Here is a 20,123-nt window from a genome sequence, read left to right on the forward strand (position 1 = left end):
TTACAGGCAGCAGTGGGAATTGAACCTCTGTTGCCGATCACTGTTAGATTAGCTGGACAAAATTATGAGGGGTATAGATAGGGTAAATGCAGGCAGGCTTCTTCTACTGACATTGGGTGGGTCTACAGCCAGAGGTCGTGGGTTAAAGGTGAAAGGTGAAAAGATAAAGGAGAACATGAGGGGAAATGTCTTCACTCAGAGGGTCGTGAGTGTGTAGAACGAGCTGCCAGTGCATGTGGTCCACGGGAGCTCGATTTCAACGTTTAAGAGAGGTTTGGATAGGTACATGGATAGTAGGGATATGGAGGGCTATGGTCCCGGTGCAGTTCAATGGGAGTAGGCATAGACTAGACGGGCCAAAGGGCCTGTTTCTGTGCTGTACTTCTCTATGACTCAGTGATCATGGAATTGGTTTATATAGGTCAGTACAATTATTTTATTTCGAGATACAGCATGGAACAGGCCCTTCTCACCTTCCAAGTTGGGCCACCCACTGACACCCCCCCCCCCCAATCTAACCCTAGCAAAATCACAGGACAATTTACAATGGCCAGTTAACCTACTGTGGAATGTGAGAGCACTCGGAGGAAACCAACGCGGTCACGGGGAGAACATGCAAACTTGTTACAGAGGACACCAGAACTGAACTGCAAACCCCAGCGTTTGGAGTTGCGGAACAGAAAGAGCATCGTTACCAGGCACTCTTATATACCGTAGTCAGTACTGAGCTGTACAGTCTCTGTTCAACTGGTTATTGAGGAAGGCTCCTTTAACGAAAGGCTGCTTTCTCTCAGTCTCTGGTCATTAGGGCATTTCCTCATCTCCACAGCTGCCTTGGCTGAGTGATTTTCGTAGTATACGGTCAGCTCAGGGACAGGCTGCTAACATCTGGATCTGCCCCACCCTAGGCGTCGTGGGTGTTTTAACAACTGTCTGATGGGCCTCCAGCCCTCCAGAGCTCTATGCTCCTCCCTTTCCCAGCTGTTGACAATTATGGCAAGGATACGTGGAGAAAAATGTCTTCCACTGCCTTGCTGTTCGGTGTTGGTGCAGTGGGACCTCACGGCGGCCACTGCGATGCACGCCAAGTGACGTTAGCCCTTTAATGCAACATCTCACTCAAATCCATAAGTGAATTCATTGAAGATTTCTCTCCAACACTAATTATTCTTGCTGGGGCCTAGTTGCAATTAAAGTGGGCGCCTCAGTGGTTAGCAAAACACTGTTACAGCTCTGGGACTCTGGAGTAAAGGGTTCAATCCTGGTGCCCGCTGTCAGTAGTTTGTACATCCTCCCCGTGACCATGTGGGTTTCCTCCGGGTGCTCCGGTTTCCTCCCACAGTCCAAAGATGTGCAGGTTGATAGGTTAATTGGTCATTTGTAAACTGTCCTGTCATTCAGCTGGGGTTAAATAGGTGGGTTGCTGGGCAGCGTGCATTGTTAGGCTGGAAGGGCCTGTTCTGTGCTGCATTTCTGATTAAAAATGAAATATCACGGTGGAAGCTGCCGATGCTCACCAAGTTCAATGGTTTCATTTAACATCAGAGAATGCACACAATATACAGCCTAAAATTCTTACTCTTCACAAACATCCTCGAAACAGAAAACCCCAAAGGAATGAATGACAGAAAAAAGATGTAAGAACCCAACGCCCCCTGCCCCCCTCCCACGCACATGTATCATAAAGCATCCCTCCCCCTCCCCCAGATTATTCTAGCATGAAGCATCAGCATTCACACCACCCACCATGCAAGCAGGAGCATTAGTGACAATAAATCCTTTATTGCAACATCTTACTCAGGTCCTCGAGCAAATTCAGTGAGGATTTCTCTTCAACAGTAATTATTCTTCTTGTTGGGCCTGGCAGAAACTAAACTGCATGTCCTTCACCTGGGATTCTCCATCAACTTCCATGCAAGAGCAGGAAGTTACGGGATGCAATTGTACCCAGGTTGGACTCAGAGCGGAAATGGCTAATACGAGGGGGCATGATTATACACTGATTGAAGGGAAATGTAGGGGGTGTCAGAAAGAGAGTGGTGAGTATGTGGAATACTCTGCCGGGGGTGGTAGAGGCAGATACAACAGGGAGATTGAAGAGACAATTAGCTATGCTCATGGATGACAGAAAAATGGAGGGATATGTGGGAGGGTTAGATTGGCCTTGGAGTAGGTTAAATGGTCAGCACAATATTATGGGCCGAAGGGCCTGTACTGTGCTGTAGTGTTCTATGTATTTTTTGGAGATAGAGCAGGGTAACAGGTCCTTCCGGCCCAATGGGCTCGCACTGTCCTATAAAACCCATGTGATCAATAAACTTACTAACCGCGTGTCTTTGGAATGAGGGAAGAAACTGAGGCATCCGGAGGAAACCCACGCAGTCACGTGGAGGACGTACAGACAGCAGCGAGAATTGAACCCAGGTTGCTAGCACTGTTATAGTGTTATGCTAATCACTACGCTACTGTGCACCCACGTCATTCTATATTTATGTAGCCCCCTGGTAAGCCTCAGACTCGCTCAGCTCGCTTTCGTCTCGGGGGAGCAGCCTTCAGCCCGCCAAACTGGGTAATCAAGTTTGTGTGGATGCTGTGTGACGTACCCCACCCCGCCAAATAACAGACAATACACCAAATGCCATTAAATGATTACAATTTATAGATCTTACTGGAACTATGTAATTAATAGAGATAAAATATAAAAGGAAAGTAAAAGGCGGCAAACTTATCAAAGTTCAACCACTTCGTGCACAACAGTTGGAGCTCAATTAATGGAGTCTTCTTTCCACCATTCGATCCCCTCCGACCCCCTCAACCCGCCGCCTGGGACCAACCACAGTGGTCAACCAGACACTCCACACGAGTCTGTCTTCGTCTCCTCCCCTCGCCGAAGACCCTGGGCCTCGGACTCCCGCTCAGGGTCCATCCCTTCGGCCAGCTCACAGCATCGCGTCCACTCTCTCTGTCCCCATCGCGCCTTCTCCCCCAAAGCCCACGCAACACAATAGCTTACAGACACACAAGAAAGAATAACATCTATCCCAATTGGTTCATTCTCTCTCTTATCAATAATATAACACAAACAAGCAGAGAGAGAGAGTACTCCTTACATCGCAGTTACTTCAGAAAAGCCATTTTAATTATAACATAACAAAGAAGCCATTTTGATTATAACATAACAAAGAAGCCATTTTGATTAGCCTACGCAGTAACATAAAAGAAGAAACCCCTTACACTTATTTCCTGCCCATTAAGCCGCTGACGTTTAGGGCAGCAATGACAGTCCTCCAGTTCCGTCTTCTCTATTGTGCCCCAGGTGTGGTTCAGGGTCCTCATTTCTGCCTCTGTGGTAGAGAGTGAATTTGCCTTTGGTCTCCTGTGTTTCCTCTGCCCTTTAGGGGTCCGATGAAGTGCTGGCTTGATGGTGGAGTCGGCCTCTCTTCTCGTCACGTGTCCAATCCATCTCCAGCGTTTCCTCATGAGGATTGTGGCCATGTCCTGCTGTGAGTAGGGCGTGGTTGGAAATCTTTCTTGGCCAGAAAATACAGAGCACATTCTGGAGTAGAACGAAGAGCTTCTGGTGGAGAATGACGACAGCCCGGCCAGGTCATCCTCTGTCATGTGCCAGCATTCTGACCCGTCCGTGGTGTGGACAGAACAAACGGGAAATTGTAATCCGAGACTGCACCCAGTTCTGCCTCAGTGGACATTTACGGTTTAGATACATAGTTTTATTTGATCACTTTTCACTTAGAGATAAAGATTAAAGATTTGCTTTATTTGTCACATGTACTGTACGTAGAAACGCACAGTGGAATGTGTTGTTGGCATCAACGACCAACACGGTCCAAGGATGTGCTCGCAAGTGCCAACGTAGTATGCCCACAGTCACTAACCCTAACCCGTACAGCCTTGGACAGTGGCAGGAAGCTGGAGCACCCGGAGGAAACCCACATGGTCACGTGGGGAGCGTTCAAACTCCTTCCAGACAGCAGTGGGAATTAGGCCCAGGTCACCGGCGCGGTAAAACACTGTGCTAACCGCTACACTACCGTGCCCCCCTTTCTGTGGAGGTTGGAACAATGGCCACTTTAATTATTAAATCAGTTCCGTGTGGAACAGTTTGGAACTGCCGTCCTTGTCAGGACTGAAGAAGAAAGAGGGGCCACATTTGGTCAAACGCCAAATATAGAGGCACAAACACTAGAAAATCTGCAAATGCTGGAAATCCCAAGCAACGCACAAAATGCTGGAAGAACTCAGCAGGTCAGGCAACTTCTATGGGAAAAAAATACCATTGACGTTTCAGGCCAAGACCCTTCATCAGGACTGAAAGGAAAGTGGAGAAGTCAGACTAAGAAGGTGGGAGGAGGGGAGGAAGAAGTACAAGGTCGTAGGAGATGGGTGAGTCCTGGAGCCGGGAGGGGTGAAGTAAAGAGCTGGGAAGTTGATAGGTGGAAGAGATAAAGGGCTGGAGGAGGGGGAATCTGATAGGAGAGGGTACAAGACCATGGAAGAAAGGGAGGGCGGGGGAGCACCAGAGGGAGGTGATGGGCAGGTAAGGAGATAAGTTGAGAGAGAGAGATTGGTGAAGGAAGAGGGCAATTACTGGAAGTTTGAGAAATCGATGTTCATGCCATCAGGTTGGAGGCTACCCAGACAGAACATATGGTGTTTCTCCTCCAACCTGAGTGTGGTCTCATTGTATCAGTAGAGGAGGCCATGGACTGACATTTCGGAATGGGAAATAATCAAACACAGTAATTTTGCAAACTTGTCAGTGTCAGTCGTATGCATCGTGTTACCCAGATGCAGTAACTGGGAAGTCAATCATGGAGTAGTTTTATATCAGTGGGCACAACATCATGAGCTGAAGGGCCCATACTCTGCTGGACCGTCCTATGTTGTAGCATCATGAACAAAGCGGAGTGTGGATCAGTACTGGAGATATGATGTGGCCATTACAGAGACTTGGATGGCTCAGGGGCAGGAATGGTTACTTCGAGTGCCAGGCTTTAGATGTTTCAGAAAGGACAGGGGGGGAGGCAAAAGAGGTGGGGGTGTGGCACTGTTGATCAGCGATAGTGTCACGGCTGCAGAAAAGGAGGAAGCCATGGAGGGATTGTCTACGGAGTCTCTGTGGGTAGAAGTTAGAAACAGGAAGAGGTCAATAACTCTACTGGGTGTTTTTTATAGACCACCCAATAGTAACATGGACATTGAGGAGCAGATAGGGAGATAGATTCTGGGAAGCTGTAATAATAACAGGGTTGTTGTGGTGGGAGATTTTAATTTCCCAAATATTGATTGGCATCTCCCTAGAGCAAGGGGTTTAGATGGGGTGGAGTTTGTTAGGTGTGTTCAGGAAGGTTTCTTGACACAATCTGTAGATAAGCCTACAAGAGGAGAGGCTGTACTTGATCTGGTATTGGGAAATGAACCTGGTCAGGTGTCAGATCTCTCAGTGGGAGAGCATTTTGGAGATAGTGATCACAATTCTATCACCTTTACCGTAGCATTGGAGAGGGATAGGAACAGACAAGTTAGGAAAGCGTTTAATTACTTCCTTCTCCCGTCTGCATGAGATGTGGGACTTTCGAGAGACTTTGAACTTTTTTACCGTGCTCACGGCCTGTTCTTCATAAAGTTGCAGTATTGCTTGCACTGTTGTAACTATATGTTATAATTATGTGGTTTTTGTCAGTTTTTCAGTCTTGGTCTGTCCTGTGTTTCTGTGATATCCCACCGTAAGAATATTGTATCATTTCTTAACGCATGCATTACTAAATGACAATAAAAGAGGACTGCGTGTCCTCATAATCTATTAAAAAATTGGAGTAAGGGGAAATATGAGACTATCAGGCAGGAATTTGGAAGCATAAATTGGGAACAGATGTTCTCAGGGAAATATTCGGAAGAAATGTGGCAAATGTTCAGGGGATATTTGTGTGGTGTTCTGCACACTCCAATGAGACAGGGAAAGGATGGTAGAATACAGGAACCATGGTGTATAAAGGCTGTTGAAACTCTAGTCAAGAAGAAACAAAAAGCTTACGAAAGGTTCAAGAAACTAAGTAATGATGGAGATCTAGAAAATCATAAGGCTAGCAGGAAGGAACTTAAGAATGAAATTAGGAGAGCCAGAAGGGGCCATGAGAAAGCCTTGGTGGGCAGGATTAAGGAAAACCCCAAGGCATTCTACAAGTATGTGAAGAGCAAGAGAATAGGACCAATCAAGTGTGACATTGGAAAAATGTGTTTGGAACCGGAGGAGATAGCAGAGGTACTTAATGAATACTTTGCTTCAGTATTCACTACGGAAAAGGATCTTAGCGATTGTAGAATGACTTACAGCGGACTGAAAAGCTTGAGCATGTAGATATTAAGGAAGAGGATGTGCTGGAGCTTTTGGAAAGCATCAAGTTGGATAAGTCGCCGGGATCGGATGAGATGTACCTCAGGCTACTGTGGGAGGTGAGGGAGGAGATTGCTGAGCCTCTGGCGATGATCTTTGAATCATCAGTGGGGATGGGAGAGGTTCCAGAGGATTGGAGTGTTGCGGATGTTGTTCCTTTATTCAAGAAAGGGAGTAGAGATAGCCCAGGAAGTTATAGACCAGTGAGTCTGACTTCAGTGGTTGGTAAGTTGATGGAGAAGATCCTGAAAGGCAGGACTTATGAACAGTTGGAGAGGCATAATATGATTAGGAATAGTCTGCATGGCTTTGTCAAGGGCGGGTCATGCCTTACGAGCCTGATTGAATTTTTTGAGGATGTGACTAAACACGTTGATGAAGGAAGAGCAGTACATGTAGTGTATATGGATTTCAGCAAGGCATTTGATAAGGTACCCCACGCAAGGCTTATTGAGAAAATAAGGAGGCATGGGATCCAAGGGGACATTGCTTTGTGGATCCAGAACTGGCTTGTAAAGAGTGTTTGTAGACGGGTCATATTCTGCATGGAGGCCGGTGACCAGTGGTGTGCCTCAGGGATCTGTTCTGAGACCCCTACTCTTTGTGATTTTTATAAATGACCTGGATGAGGAAGTGGAGGGATGGGTTAGTAAATTTGCTGATGACACAAAGGTTGGAGGTGTTGTGGATAGTGTGGAGGGCTGTCAGAGGTTACAGCGGGACATTGATAGGATGCAAAACTGGGCTGAGAAGTGGCAGATGGAGTTCAACCCAGATAAGTGTGAGGAGGTTCATTCATTTGGTAGGTCAAATATGATGGCAGAATATAGTATTAATGGTAAGACTCTTGGCAGTGTGGAGGATCAGAGGGATCTTAGTGTCCGAGTCCATAGGATACTCAAAGCTGCTGCGCAGGTTGACTCTGTGGTTAAGAAGGCATACGGTGCATTGGCCTTCATCAACCATGGGATTGAGTTTAAGAGCCGAGAGGTAATGTTGCAGCTATATAGGACCCTGGTCAGACCCCACTTGGAGTACTGTGCTCAGTTCTGGTCACCTCACTACAGGAAGGATGTGGAAGCCAGAGAAAGGGTGCAGAGGAGATTTACAAGGATGTTGCCTGGATTGGGGAGCATGCCTTATGAGAATAGGTTGAGTACCTTGGCCTTTTCTCCTTGGTGCGACGGAGGATGAGAGGTGACCTGATAGGGGTGTATAAGAGGCATTGATCGTATGGGTAGTCAGAGGCTATTTCCCAGGGCTGAAATGGCTAACACGAGAGGGCACAGTTTTAAGGTGCTGGGGAGCAGGTACAGAGGGGATGTCAGGGGTAAGTTTTTTATGCAGAGGGTGGTGAGTGCATGGAGTGGGCTGCCAGTGATTGTGGTGGAGGCGGATGGGGTCATTTAAGAAGCTCCTGGATAGGCTCTGGGTAACCCGAGGTATTTGCTAAAGCAAGTACACGTTCGGCACAGCATCGTGGGCCGGAGGGCCTGTATTGTGCTGTAGGTTTTCTAAGTTTCTAAGTTCTACAACAGGACAGAATTTTTAGGTGACTGGAGGAAAATATGGAGGGGTATGTCAGAGGTAGGTTTTTACACAGAGAGTGCTGGGTGTGTGGAACACTCTGCCTGGGTTGGTGGTAGCGGCAGATACATTCGGGACATTTAAGAGGCTCTTAGATAGGTACATGGACAATAGAAAAATGGAGGGCTACTTAGGAAGGAAGGGTAAGATCAGTGGTTCCTAAGCTGAGGTGCACAGACTCCTCAGTTACCGCTAGGGGTCCATGGCATTGAAAAAAGGGTTGTGAACCCCTGGGTTATATTGATCTTAGAGTAGGTTAACAGATCGTTACAACATTGTGGACCGAAGGGCCTGCACTGTGCTGTAATGTTTTAGTCATAGTCATAGTCATACTTTATTGATCCTGGGGGAAATTGGTTTTTGTTACAGTTGCACCATAAATAATAAATAGTAATAAAACCATAAATAGTTAAATAGTAATATGTAAATTATGCCAGGAAATAAGTCCAGGACCAATCTATTGGCTCAGGGTGTCTGACCCTCCAAGAGAGGAGTTGTAAAGTTTGATGGCCACAGGCAGGAATGACTTCCTATGACGCTCTGTGCTGCATCTCGGTGGAATGAATCTCTGGTTGAATGTACTCCTGTGCCCACCCAGTACATTATGTAGTGGATGGGAGACATTGTCCAAGATGGCATGCAACTTAGACAGCATCCTCTTTTCAGACACCACCGTCAGAGAGTCCAGTTCCATCCCCACAACATCACTGGCCTTACGAATGAGTTTGTTGATTCTGTTGGTGTCTGCCACCCTCAGCCTGCTGCCCCAGCACACAACAGCAAACATGATAGCACTGGCCACCACAGACTACAAAGGAAGAGTCTATGTATGTTCTACAAGGAAGCAGTCACGGAATATTACAGCTTGGAAACAGGCCCTTTGGCCCATCTAGTCCATACTGAACTATTAATCTGCCTAGTCCCATTGTCCTGCACCCAGAATGTAGCCCTCCACACCTCTCCCAGTCTTGGACCTGTCTAAATTTCTCTTCAATGTTGAAATCGAAGCCTCGTTCACCACATGCTGTGTAGGCTCGTTCCACATTGGAGAATGAAGGAAAGTATGGGGGGATGTCAGAGAGTGGTGGGTGGCGATAGAGGCAGCTACGTTGGTGGTGGTGGTTGTCCATCGTATATGGCGATGACAGGAAACCTGTGCGAGAGTTGCTAGAGTGGAAAAGCCATTGCACTGGGTCATTTCCACTCTCTGAACCTCGGAGTCCGGGTCCAGTGGTACGAGTAGTCGTCACAACTGGGGGCTTCCTCGGTTGCAGTGGATGACCGTGACTCCTTCAGTGCCTTGTCGTGCCCTTCGCTCCCCACACAGCGTTGTTCAGTCGTCTTCCAGACTGTTGTTGATCTCACCTGCCCAGTCTGCTGGAGCTGACCTGCATGCTGGGACAAGCATGTCCCTATCTCACTGGTTTAACCCGACTGTCGAAGTGGTGAACCAGGATGTGGCCGTTGTCACATACAAACAGCTGCCCGGAGTCACGGGTGTGAGGTGAGTGTCCGCTGGGAACGAAAGGTGAGTGGGCTCACCTAGATTGCACAAGATAAGCCCCATAAGCAGAGGTGCGACCCCTCCCTGGACACCCCATACACCTCAGGTACACTAGAGAGATTTAAAAGACTTAGATCGGCACATGGATGAATGGAAGTCGAGGGTGATGGACTGTGTAGGAGGAAAGGGTTCCATTGATGGTGGTGTAGGTTAAAAGGACAGCACAGCATTATGGGCTGAAGGGCCTGTATGTTCTGCATTCTAATCCCTTTCCCCACTCCAAGATGCAGCTCGACCCTCTGAGTTTCTCCAGCTGGGATTCCTGTCTGTGTCCGTAGTTCTGAGAGCAATGGGGTTCTGTTTTCAGAAGTTGCCACCTTATGTAGCTGCTGACTTACGTAAGACTGAACTGAAGAACTTTTCCTCCACAGGTACCACGGCTCTCTACCTTTTCCTGTCTATGCACCCAGACGTCATCAGTAACAGTCCAAACCCAGACACCTTCGAGGAGCTGCAGTTTTTCAACGGCCCGAACTATCACAAGGGCATTGATTGGTAAGGCAGCAGACAGATATTCCACAGCCCCCACCCACATGTAGCAGAGACACATTGTCTAAGCCACCACCTACGGCCTGGTATGGAAACACCTAATCCCAAGAATGGGAAAACCTATGAAGAGTGGTGGATACGCCCCAGCCCATCACGGGTAAAGCCTCCCCACCACTGAGCACATCTACACGGAGCGTTGCTGCAGGAAAGCAGCATCCAGCATCAGGGACCCCCACCATCCAGGCCGCGCTCTCTTCTCACTGCTGTTATCAGGGAAGAGGTACAGGAGCCTCAAAATTCATACCACAGTTATTACCCCTCAACCATCAGGTTCTTAAAGCAGAATGGACAACATCACTCACCACTACTCTGAACTGATTCCACAAACTATGGACTCACTTCCGAGGAGTCTTCATCTCATGTCCACTGTATTATTTATTTATTTATTTATGTTATATTTATATTTGCACGGTTTGTCTTCTTTCGTACGTTGGTTGGTTGCCAGTCTTCGTGTGTAGTTTTTCATTGATTCTATAGTGTTTCTTTGTTCTACTGTGAATGCCTGCAAGAAAATGAATCTCAGGGTGGCGTATACTGACTCGAATAGTAAATTTACTTTGAACTTTGAACTGTGAATCTCTGCGTCCAATCGTTTCTGTCTGTACTTCTGATGAATTGTTCAAAGTTCAAAAGTAAATTTATTACCAAGGAAAGAAAGACTTAGAAAGATTGGCTTTATTTGTCTCCTATACATCAAAGCATACAGTGAAATGAATCATTAGTGTCAACAACCATCACAGTCTGCGGATATGCTGGGGGCAGCCCGCGAGTGTCACCGTGCTTCTGTCGCCAACATAATGTTCGCAACACCCTGGCCCTAACTGCTACGTCTTTGAACTGTGGGAGGAAACCGGAGCACCCGGAGGAATTCCACACGGTCACAGGTAGAACGTACAAACTCCTTACAAACAGTGGCAGCATTGACTCCAGATCACTGCGCTGGAAAGCGCAACGCTAACCGTTATGCCAGCTTGCCACCAAGGTACGTATGTTTCTATATACTGCCTTGAGATTCATCTTCTTGCAGGTCCTGACAGGGAAAATAGATATACAATAGAATTTACAAAAAAACCATAAGTTTAAAGTTCAAAGTTCAAACTATATTTATTATCAAAGTATGCGTACTGTATACGACCTTGAGAGTTGTCTCCTTACAGGCAGCCACGAGAAACCCAGTAGAACTTATTAAAAGAAGACCAGTAATTACCCAAAGGGCAGAAAAAAACACAATAAAAGTAAGCAAATAACAGTCAGAACTGAAGGTGACAAAAGTTAGTCTACAGCCACGAAGGCAGTTCTTCACTGCAGCTGACCCAGGAGCCTGTCAGTCGCAGGCTACAGACACAGTTCGGTGCAGACACGAGTAGCAAGCGGAACGCCCTTGTCCAGCCCTAACACACTGACCACCATCGAGCAACTGGACACTGACCCGTCTCCCTTGTCCGGCCCCGACACACTGACCACCATCGAGCAACTGGACACTGACCCGTCTCCCTCGTCCAGCCCCGACACACTGACCACCATCGAGCAACTGGACACTGACCCGTCTCCCTTGTCCGGCCCCGACACACTGACCACCATCGAGCAACTGGACACTGACCCGTCTCCCTCGTCCAGCCCCGACACACTGACCACCATCGAGCAACTGGACACTGACCCGTCTCCCTCGTCCAGCCCCGACACACTGACCACCATCGAGCAACTGGACACTGACCCGTCTCCCTCGTCCAGCCCCGACACACTGACCACCATCGAGCAACTGGACACTGACCCGTCTCCCTCGTCCAGCCCCGACACACTGACCACCATCGAGCAACTGGACACTGACCCGTCTCCCTCGTCCGGCCCCGACACACTGACCACCATCGAGCAACTGGACACTGACCCGTCTCCCTTGTCCGGCCCCGACACACTGACCACCATCGAGCAACTGGACACTGACCCGTCTCCCTCGTCCAGCCCCGACACACTGACCACCATCGAGCAACTGGACACTGACCCGTCTCCCTCGTCCGGCCCCGACACACTGACCACCATCGAGCAACTGGACACTGACCCGTCTCCCTTGTCCGGCCCCGACACACTGACCACCATCGAGCAACTGGACACTGACCCGTCTCCCTTGTCCGGCCCCGACACACTGACCACCATCGAGCAACTGGACACTGACCCGTCTCCCTCGTCCAGCCCCGACACACTGACCACCATCGAGCAACTGGACACTGACCCGTCTCCCTCGTCCAGCCCCGACACACTGACCACCATCGAGCAACTGGACACCAGTCTGGCCCCAACACTCTGACCTTCCAGTCTGGCCTGGCACTTAAATCAGTCAAACCTCAGCTAGTTCTTTGCTCTAAGGCCCGGACTCTGAGCTCGACACTGCCTCGCCTCACCTTGGATCCACTGCTTCAAATCAATCTCCAAATCCGCTCCAAAAAGGGCCAAACGCTTGCTTGCTCCCCACTCTTGGGCCCAGGCCTGAAGATGCCATGCCACACCTGGATTCAGTCCACAGCACAAAAATGCTGGGTCATATGGTGGTTCAAAAGCTCAACTCTGAAAGGGAAGTTACAGACTACTCATTGCAGTGATCGTTTACCAGAAACAGTGAGAGTATAAAGTAGTTAGTAGATTTGTTTGCTGCCAGCAAGTCATCGCTGTGTTTCACCACTGCCATCTTAAACCGGAAACCTAAACAGACAGGGACCGACAAGTAAACTGACGGGCAAATAAAAATAATATTGAGCAAATGAATTGTAAAGGGCCTTTGAATGTGAGTCTGTAGGTTGTGGAATCAGTTCAGAGTTGAGGTGAGTGAAGTTATCCCCACTGGTTCAGGAGCTTTATCGTTCATTCCTGAACCTGGTGATGTGGGACCTAAAGTTCCTGCACCTCCTGCTGATGGTAGCAGTGAGAAGAGAGAATGGACTGGGTGGAAGGGATTCTTCATGATGCAAAACAGATCGAATCTGTTGGGGTGTACTTTCAGGCTTTTGTATCTTCTGCCCGATGGGAGAGGGGGGAAGAGAGAATGTCTGGGTGGGTGGGGTCTTTGATTCTGCTGGCTGCTTCACTGAGACAGTGAGAAGTGTAGAAAGAGTCTGTGGAGGGGAGGCTGGTTCCTGTGATGTGCTGAGCTGTGTCCACAATTCTCTGATGGGCTTTGTTGATGTTGTTTTGTTCTGGGACTCTGCTGTTACCTTCCTGAAGACCCAACAGAGAGTTATAACTGTTCAGTGATCCCATTACAGGACACCTCGCCTTTCCACTCCCAACATGACTGACCTCTGTCTCCCTGTGACAGGTACATGGAATATTTCCCAATTCCCTCCAACACCAGCTCGGACTTTTTCTTCGAGAAGAGCGCAAACTACTTTGACTCGGAGGTCACTCCAAGGCGGGCGGCAGCTCTGTTGCCAAGAGCTAAAGTCATCAGCATCTTGATCAGCCCTGCAGACCGAGCCTACTCCTGGTACCAGGTACGTCCACCTCAATTCTACTCCTGTGTCTCCAATCCCGTATCCCTCCTCCTGTGTCTCCCCTCCCATGTCGCCAGTCCTGTGTCTCCCTTCCCGCATTCCCCCTCCCATGTCTCCCTTCCCGTGTCTCCCCTCCCACGCTCTCCTCCCGTGTCTCCCCTCCCGCGTTCCCCCTCCCATCTCCCCTCCCACGTCTCCCCTCCCATCTCATCTCCCGCGCCTCCCCTCCCGAGTCTCCCCTCCTGTCTTCCCTCCCGCGGACTCCCCTCGCGCGTCTCCCCTCCCACATCTCCTGTCCTGTGCTTCCCCTCCTGCTGCTCTGGATACCCAGAAGGATTAGAGGGTGGGATGTGCCCTGATGTTACCGTGCGGCAGTGTTGGTAGTTAGCTGTGCAGTGAAGGGTTTGGAGGAGAAATGGAATTGGGTTATGATTGTCACACATATAAATATCAATGTGACATTTCACAATGTTATTATCGTCAAATGAATGAATGAAAAATTAAATTAAAATGAAGAGCACACGTACTGAGATGCAATGAAAAGTTATCTTGCACTCTGTTCATACAGATCAGATCATTACTGTGTATTGAGATAGAACAAGGTAAAACAATAACAGAATGCATAATAAGGTGTCACAGTTACAGAGAAGGTGCAGTGCAGGCAAAGGATAGGTTGCAAGATCATAAAACATAGAGCATTACAGCACAGTACAGGCCTTTCAGCCCACAATGTTGTGCTGACCTTTAACCATCTCCATGATCAATCTAACCCTTCCATCCCACATAACCCTCCATTTTTCTTTCATCCTCGTGCCAATCTAAGAGTTCCTTAAATGTTGCTAATGTATCTGCCTCCACCACCACGCCTGGCAGTGTGTTCCAGGCGTTCACTGCTCTCTGTGTAATAAAAAAAACAGCCTCTGATATCAACCCCATACCTTCCTCCAATCACCTTAAAACAATGCTCCCCTCCTCGTACTAGTAACTTCCACCCTGGGGAAAAGCCTCTGGCTTGCCCCTCTATCTATGCCTCTTATCATCTTGTACACCTCCTCTCATCCTCCTTCACTCCGAGGTAAAAAACCCTAGCTCACTCAACCTGTCCTCATAAGATACGCTCTCTAATCCAGGCAGCATCCATTAGTTTGGATGGGGTACACTGGCTATCAGAGCCCTGATGGGCCGAAGAGCTAGTTCGGTGCTGTGCGGCGAGGTGGGAACCATTCAGCCTTGTAAGTTTAACTGAAGAGAACGGAAGGATACGGGTGATACCCAGGACGAGGACTGTTAGTAAAATCTAGCAAAACATCATGGGCTGAATGGCCTGTCCTGTCCTGTACTGTTCCATGTGATTTATTGTTGATTGCCACACTGTCACTGGAAGTTGGGGCTTAGGGAGCGTACTGAGTGGAGGCAATACTAAAGATAAAGATGAGTTTTATTTGCCACGTGTACATTGAAACACACGGTGAAATGCGCTGTTTGTGCCAATGACCAGCACAGTCCGAGGATGTGCTGGGGGCTGCCCTCAAGTGCCACCACTTAGTGCCAATGCAGCATGCCCACAACTTACTAACCCAAACCCGTACCTCTTCAGAATGTGGGAGGAAACCAGAGCACCCGGAGGAAACCCACATGATCACTGGGAGAACGTACAGACTCCTTATGGACAATGGCGAGAACTGAACCACACAAAGTGTGTCCCTGCCACTACCCAGGATCACCTTCTGCTTCAGTGCCCCTTGCAGGTCGCTAGTGGTGTAAAGCGTTACGCTAACCACTACTCTATTGTACCACCTTGGTGTTGGTCAAGGGTTCCCCTTCATGGTGTGTTAGACCATGAGACGTCGGAGCAGAATGAGGCCGTTCAGCCCATCAAGTCTGCTCTGCCATTCCATCCTGGTTGATTTATTATCCCTCTCAACCCCATTCTCCTGCCTTCTCCCTATTATCTTTAACACCCTGACTAATCAAAACCCCTGCTTTAAATATAACCCAATGACTCTCCTGCACAGCCATTTATGGCAATGAATTCCACAGATTCACCACCCTCTGGCTAAAAGAAATTCCTCCTCATCTCCGTTGTAAATAGACGTCCCTCTCATCTGAGGCTGTCCTTGTACTGAAGCTGTGTCCTCTGGTCCTAGACTCCCCCACTCCACACCCACCCGTTGAAAACATCCTCTCCACATCCACTCTATCGAGGCCTTTCTCTATTTGATAGGTTTCAACGAGATCCCCCCCTTCTTTCTTCTAAACATCAGCGCGTGCAGGCTTATCAGCTTTGGCAGAACTCTAGCATGCCGTTCTCAGGTGGGTCTGATGTTACCCCGCTGTACGCAGTGTGTAACTGGTACCTGTCTTCCTGCCAGCACCAGCGAGCCCATGATGACGCGGTGGCCCTGAGGTACAGTTTCCACGAGGTAATCACTGCTGGAGCAGACGCGATGCCCAAGCTGAGAGCTCTCCAGAACCGATGCCTGGTCCCGGGGCGATACGCAACCCACATCGAGCGCTGGCTTCAGTATTACCATACCAACCAGGCAAGTCCGGAATCTCCGTCAGAAACAGGCTTATTATCGTTGACACACACAGTGGCCACTTTATCAGTGACACCTGCTCACTAATCTAATCAACCAACCATGCAGCAGCAACTTGATGTACAAAAGCGTGCGGACATTGTCAAGAGGTTCAGTGATTGTTCAAATCAAACGTCAGAATGGGGAGGAAATGTGATCGAAGTGACTTTGACTGTGGAATGATTGTTGGTGTCAGATGGAGTGGTTTGAGTATCCCAGAAACCGCTGACCTCCTGGGATTTTCATGACCAACAGTCTCTAGAGTTTACAGAGAGTGGTACAAAAACATCCAGTGAGTGTCAGTACTGTGGGTGAAAACACCTTGTTAATGAGAGAGGTCAGAGGAGAATGGCCAGACTGGTTCAAGCTGACAGGAAGGTGACAGTAACTCAAACAATCTCACTTTACGACTGTGATGTGCAGAAGAGCTTCTCTGAATGCACAACACATCAGACCTTCAAGTGGATGGGCTACAGCAGTAACTGTGGAGAATTCCCACCCACTGCCATCAAACTCATAGTTCCCTTATCCTGCACTGCACCCTTCTACCTCCTGCTCAATATCTACAAATCGGATTTCTGGGTAGGCCTATTGTCTCTGCCTGCTCCTGCCCGACTGAACTCGTCTCCTCATATCTTGACTCCATTCTATCCCCTCAGTTCAGCCCCTTCCCATCGACATGCATTACACTTCTCATGTCCTTGATCTCCGTATTAATTTTCAATTCTCTAGACCCGACTGTCTCTTTTTCACATGGGATGTTCAGTCTCTCAACACTTCAAACTCACATTAGGAAGGCCTCAAACTCTCCACTTCTTTCTTAACATAAGAACCCACCAATTCCCCTCCACGGCCACCAATTCCCCTCCACGGCCGCCAGTTCCCCTCCACGGCCGCCAGTTCCCCTCCAGTGCCATCAGTTCCCCTCCACTACAACCAATTCCCCTCCACCACCAGTTCCCCTCCACGGCCGCCAGTTCCCCTCCACCACCGCCAGTTCCCCTCCACCCCCGCCAATTACCCTCCACGGCCGCCAGTTCCCCTCCACCCCCGCCAGTTCCCCTCCACCACCACCGATTCCCCTCCACCCCCGCCGATTCCCCTCCACCCCCGCCGATTCCCCTCCACTGCCGCCAATTCCCCTCCGCCGCCAATTCCCCTCCACCACCACCAGTTCCCCTCCACCGCCACCAGTTCCCCTCCACCACCACCAATTCCCCTCCACTGCCAGCAATTCCCCTCCACCACCACTCCAGTCTGTCTGCCACAACTGATCTTCATACTCAACAACTTTTGCATCGACTCTTCCAACCTTCTCCAAACTTAAAGGGTAGCCATGGGCCCCAATTATGGCTGCCTCTTTGCTGGTTCCGCAGAATAGTCCATGTTGCAAGCCTCCCCCGGTAGTGCTCCCCGCTCTCCCTCTGCTACATTGACAGCTGCATTGGTGCTGCTTCCATGCACCCAGGCTGAGCTCATCAATTTCATCAACTTCGCCTCTAAGTTCTGCACTGCCCTTAAATTCATTTCTGACACCTTCCTCCCCTTTCTCAAACATCTGTCTCCATCTGTGGAGACCAACTGTTAGCTGAGATTTTTTATAAACCTACAGATTCCCATGGTTGTTCCTCTTCCCACCTTACACAAACGAGAAAATCTGCAGATGCTGGAAATCCGAGCAGCACACACAAAATGCTGGAGGAACTCAGCAGGTCAGGCAGCATCCATGGGAAAGAGTACAGTCGACGTTTCAGGCTGAAACCCTTCGGCAGGACTGGAGAAAGAAAAGTTAAGGAGTGGATTTAAAAAGTGTGGGGTGTGGGTGGAGAGAAACACAGGGTGATAAGTGAAACCGGGAGGGGGAAGGATGAAGCAAAGGGCTGGGAAGTTGATTGGTGAAAGAGACAGAAGGCCATGGAAGAAAGAAAAGGAGGGAGGAGCACCAGAGGGAGGCGATGGGCGGCCGAGGAGATGTGAGAGAGGGACAAGGGGATGGGGAATGGTGAAGGTGGGGTGAGGGCATTACTGGAGGTTTGAGAAATCAATGTTCGTGCCATCAGGTTGGAGGCTACCCAAACAGAATTTAAGGTGTTGTCCCTCCAACCTAAATGTGGCCTCATCACAACAGTGGAGGAGGCCATGGATGGACATATGGGAATGGGAAGGGCATGGCCACAGGGAGATCCTGCTTTTTCTGGCGGATGGAGCACAGGTGCTCAGCGAAGCGGTCTCCCAGTCTACGTTGGGCCTCACCAATATACAAGAGCACTCAATGCTGCCTGGCCTGCTGAGTTCCTCGAGCATTTTGTTTGTGTTGCTCTTTCCACCTTATCTCATGTAAAAATGAATTTCCTTCTTCTCTGTTCCATTGGCTCCATTGCATCTGTTCCCAGATGGGGCCTTCCTTTCCAGGACATCAAAGATGTCTTCCTTCCTCAAAGAACGGAGGCATCTGCATCTCCTCCATTTCCCAGACATCTGCGTTCACCCCATCTTCCCGCAGTCTTAACAGTGATTGAGTTCCGCTTGCCTTTACCTACCACCTCATCAGCCTCTGCATCCATCATGTCATCCTCCTCAACTTCTGTCATCTCCAAAGGGATCCTACCACTAAACTGTCTCTGCTTTCCACAGGGATCGCTCCCTCCACAATTCCCTTGTCTATTTGTCACGCCCCACTAATCGCCCTCTTGGCACCTATCCCTGCAAGCGGCCCAAGCGATAAACAGGCCCATTCGCCTCCTCCCTCACCTCCATTCAGGGCCTCAGGTGAGGCAACACTTCACCTGCTGGGGTCGACTATAGTGTCTGGTGTTCCCGATGCAGCCTCCGCTACTTTGATGGGACCCATCGTAAACTGGGGGAGCCATTTCATTGAGCACCTCCACTCCATGCACCAAAAGTGGAACTTCCCGGTGGCCAAACATTTTAATTCTGGTCCCCATTCCTGTTCCAACATGTCGGTCCACGGCCTCCTCTTGTGCCGAGATGAGACCACGCTCAGGGTGGAGGGCAACACCTTATATTCCATCTGGGTAGCCTCCAACCTGATAATATGAATATCAATTCCTCTTTCCAATAAAAAAAAATTAACCTCCCCAGCACCCTTCTTCTATTCCCCACTCTGCCTCTTACCTCTCCTTCTCTGTCTATCACCTCCCCCGGCTCTTTCCCTTTCTCCTCTGGTCCACTCTCCTCTCCTATCAGATTCCTTCCCCTCCACACACCTCTTTATTCTGGCAAGTTCCCCCTTCCCTCTCCATCCTGAAGAAGGGTCCTGGGCCAGAGACGTTGACTGTACGGATGCTGCCTGATGGATCCTGTACGGATCCGTGGATGCTGCCCGACCTGCTGAGTTCCTCCAGCATTTTGTGTGTGTTGCTCTGGATTTCCAGCATCTGCAGATTTTTTTCTCGTTTGTAATCACGGGGCAATTTACAATAACCAATTAACCTACTAACTGGTAAGTCTTTGGGCTGTAGGAGGAAATTGGAGCACCCGGAGGAAACCCACGTGGTCACAGGGAGGACATAGAAACTCCTTACAGAACGTGAACTCGGAACTCTGGAACACTCCGATCTGTAGCAGCATCGTGTTAACGGCTACACTACCATGGCACCCAAAAGGTGCGAGCTGTTCCTGATTGAATGAAGGACCAGACTCGATGGGCTGAAAGGCTGAATTCTGCCCCTGTGTCTTATCATCTAGGTGTTAAGTGCTGACCTCATCCAAAAAAACAAATAGTTGTAAGTAGATGATATTGGAATATGCGGTAAAAACTTTGCTGGTAAAAATTAATTGGGGTCAAGAAACAGGCTGTGGAATCAGTAAACATAGGATGTTGCCTAACGACTGCCAGTAATTCTCTAGCCTCTCGCTTTATCTCTGCACGCACTGAGATTAATATACAGTCTGTGCCCGATGAATAATGATGCTGTCAATATGGC

At 49.0% G+C, this 20,123-nt stretch overlaps 1 protein-coding gene across 2 annotated transcripts in view; it reads left to right on the forward strand.

Annotated features, from left to right (window-relative positions):
- Positions 1–20,123, forward strand: part of ndst1b (N-deacetylase/N-sulfotransferase (heparan glucosaminyl) 1b) — a 213,140-nt gene that overhangs the window by 182,048 nt on the left and 10,969 nt on the right. For both annotated transcript variants that reach the window (XM_063053048.1, XM_063053049.1), the window contains exons 10-12: positions 9,938–10,061; positions 13,423–13,597; positions 15,970–16,140. In XM_063053048.1, coding sequence (XP_062909118.1) covers positions 9,938–10,061; positions 13,423–13,597; positions 15,970–16,140 — 470 coding nt within the window. The remainder of the gene's footprint in view (positions 1–9,937; positions 10,062–13,422; positions 13,598–15,969; positions 16,141–20,123) is intronic.

The sequence above is a fragment of the Mobula hypostoma genome, chromosome 7, assembly GCF_963921235.1.
Source record: "Mobula hypostoma chromosome 7, sMobHyp1.1, whole genome shotgun sequence".
Taxonomy (NCBI): domain Eukaryota; kingdom Metazoa; phylum Chordata; class Chondrichthyes; order Myliobatiformes; family Myliobatidae; genus Mobula; species Mobula hypostoma.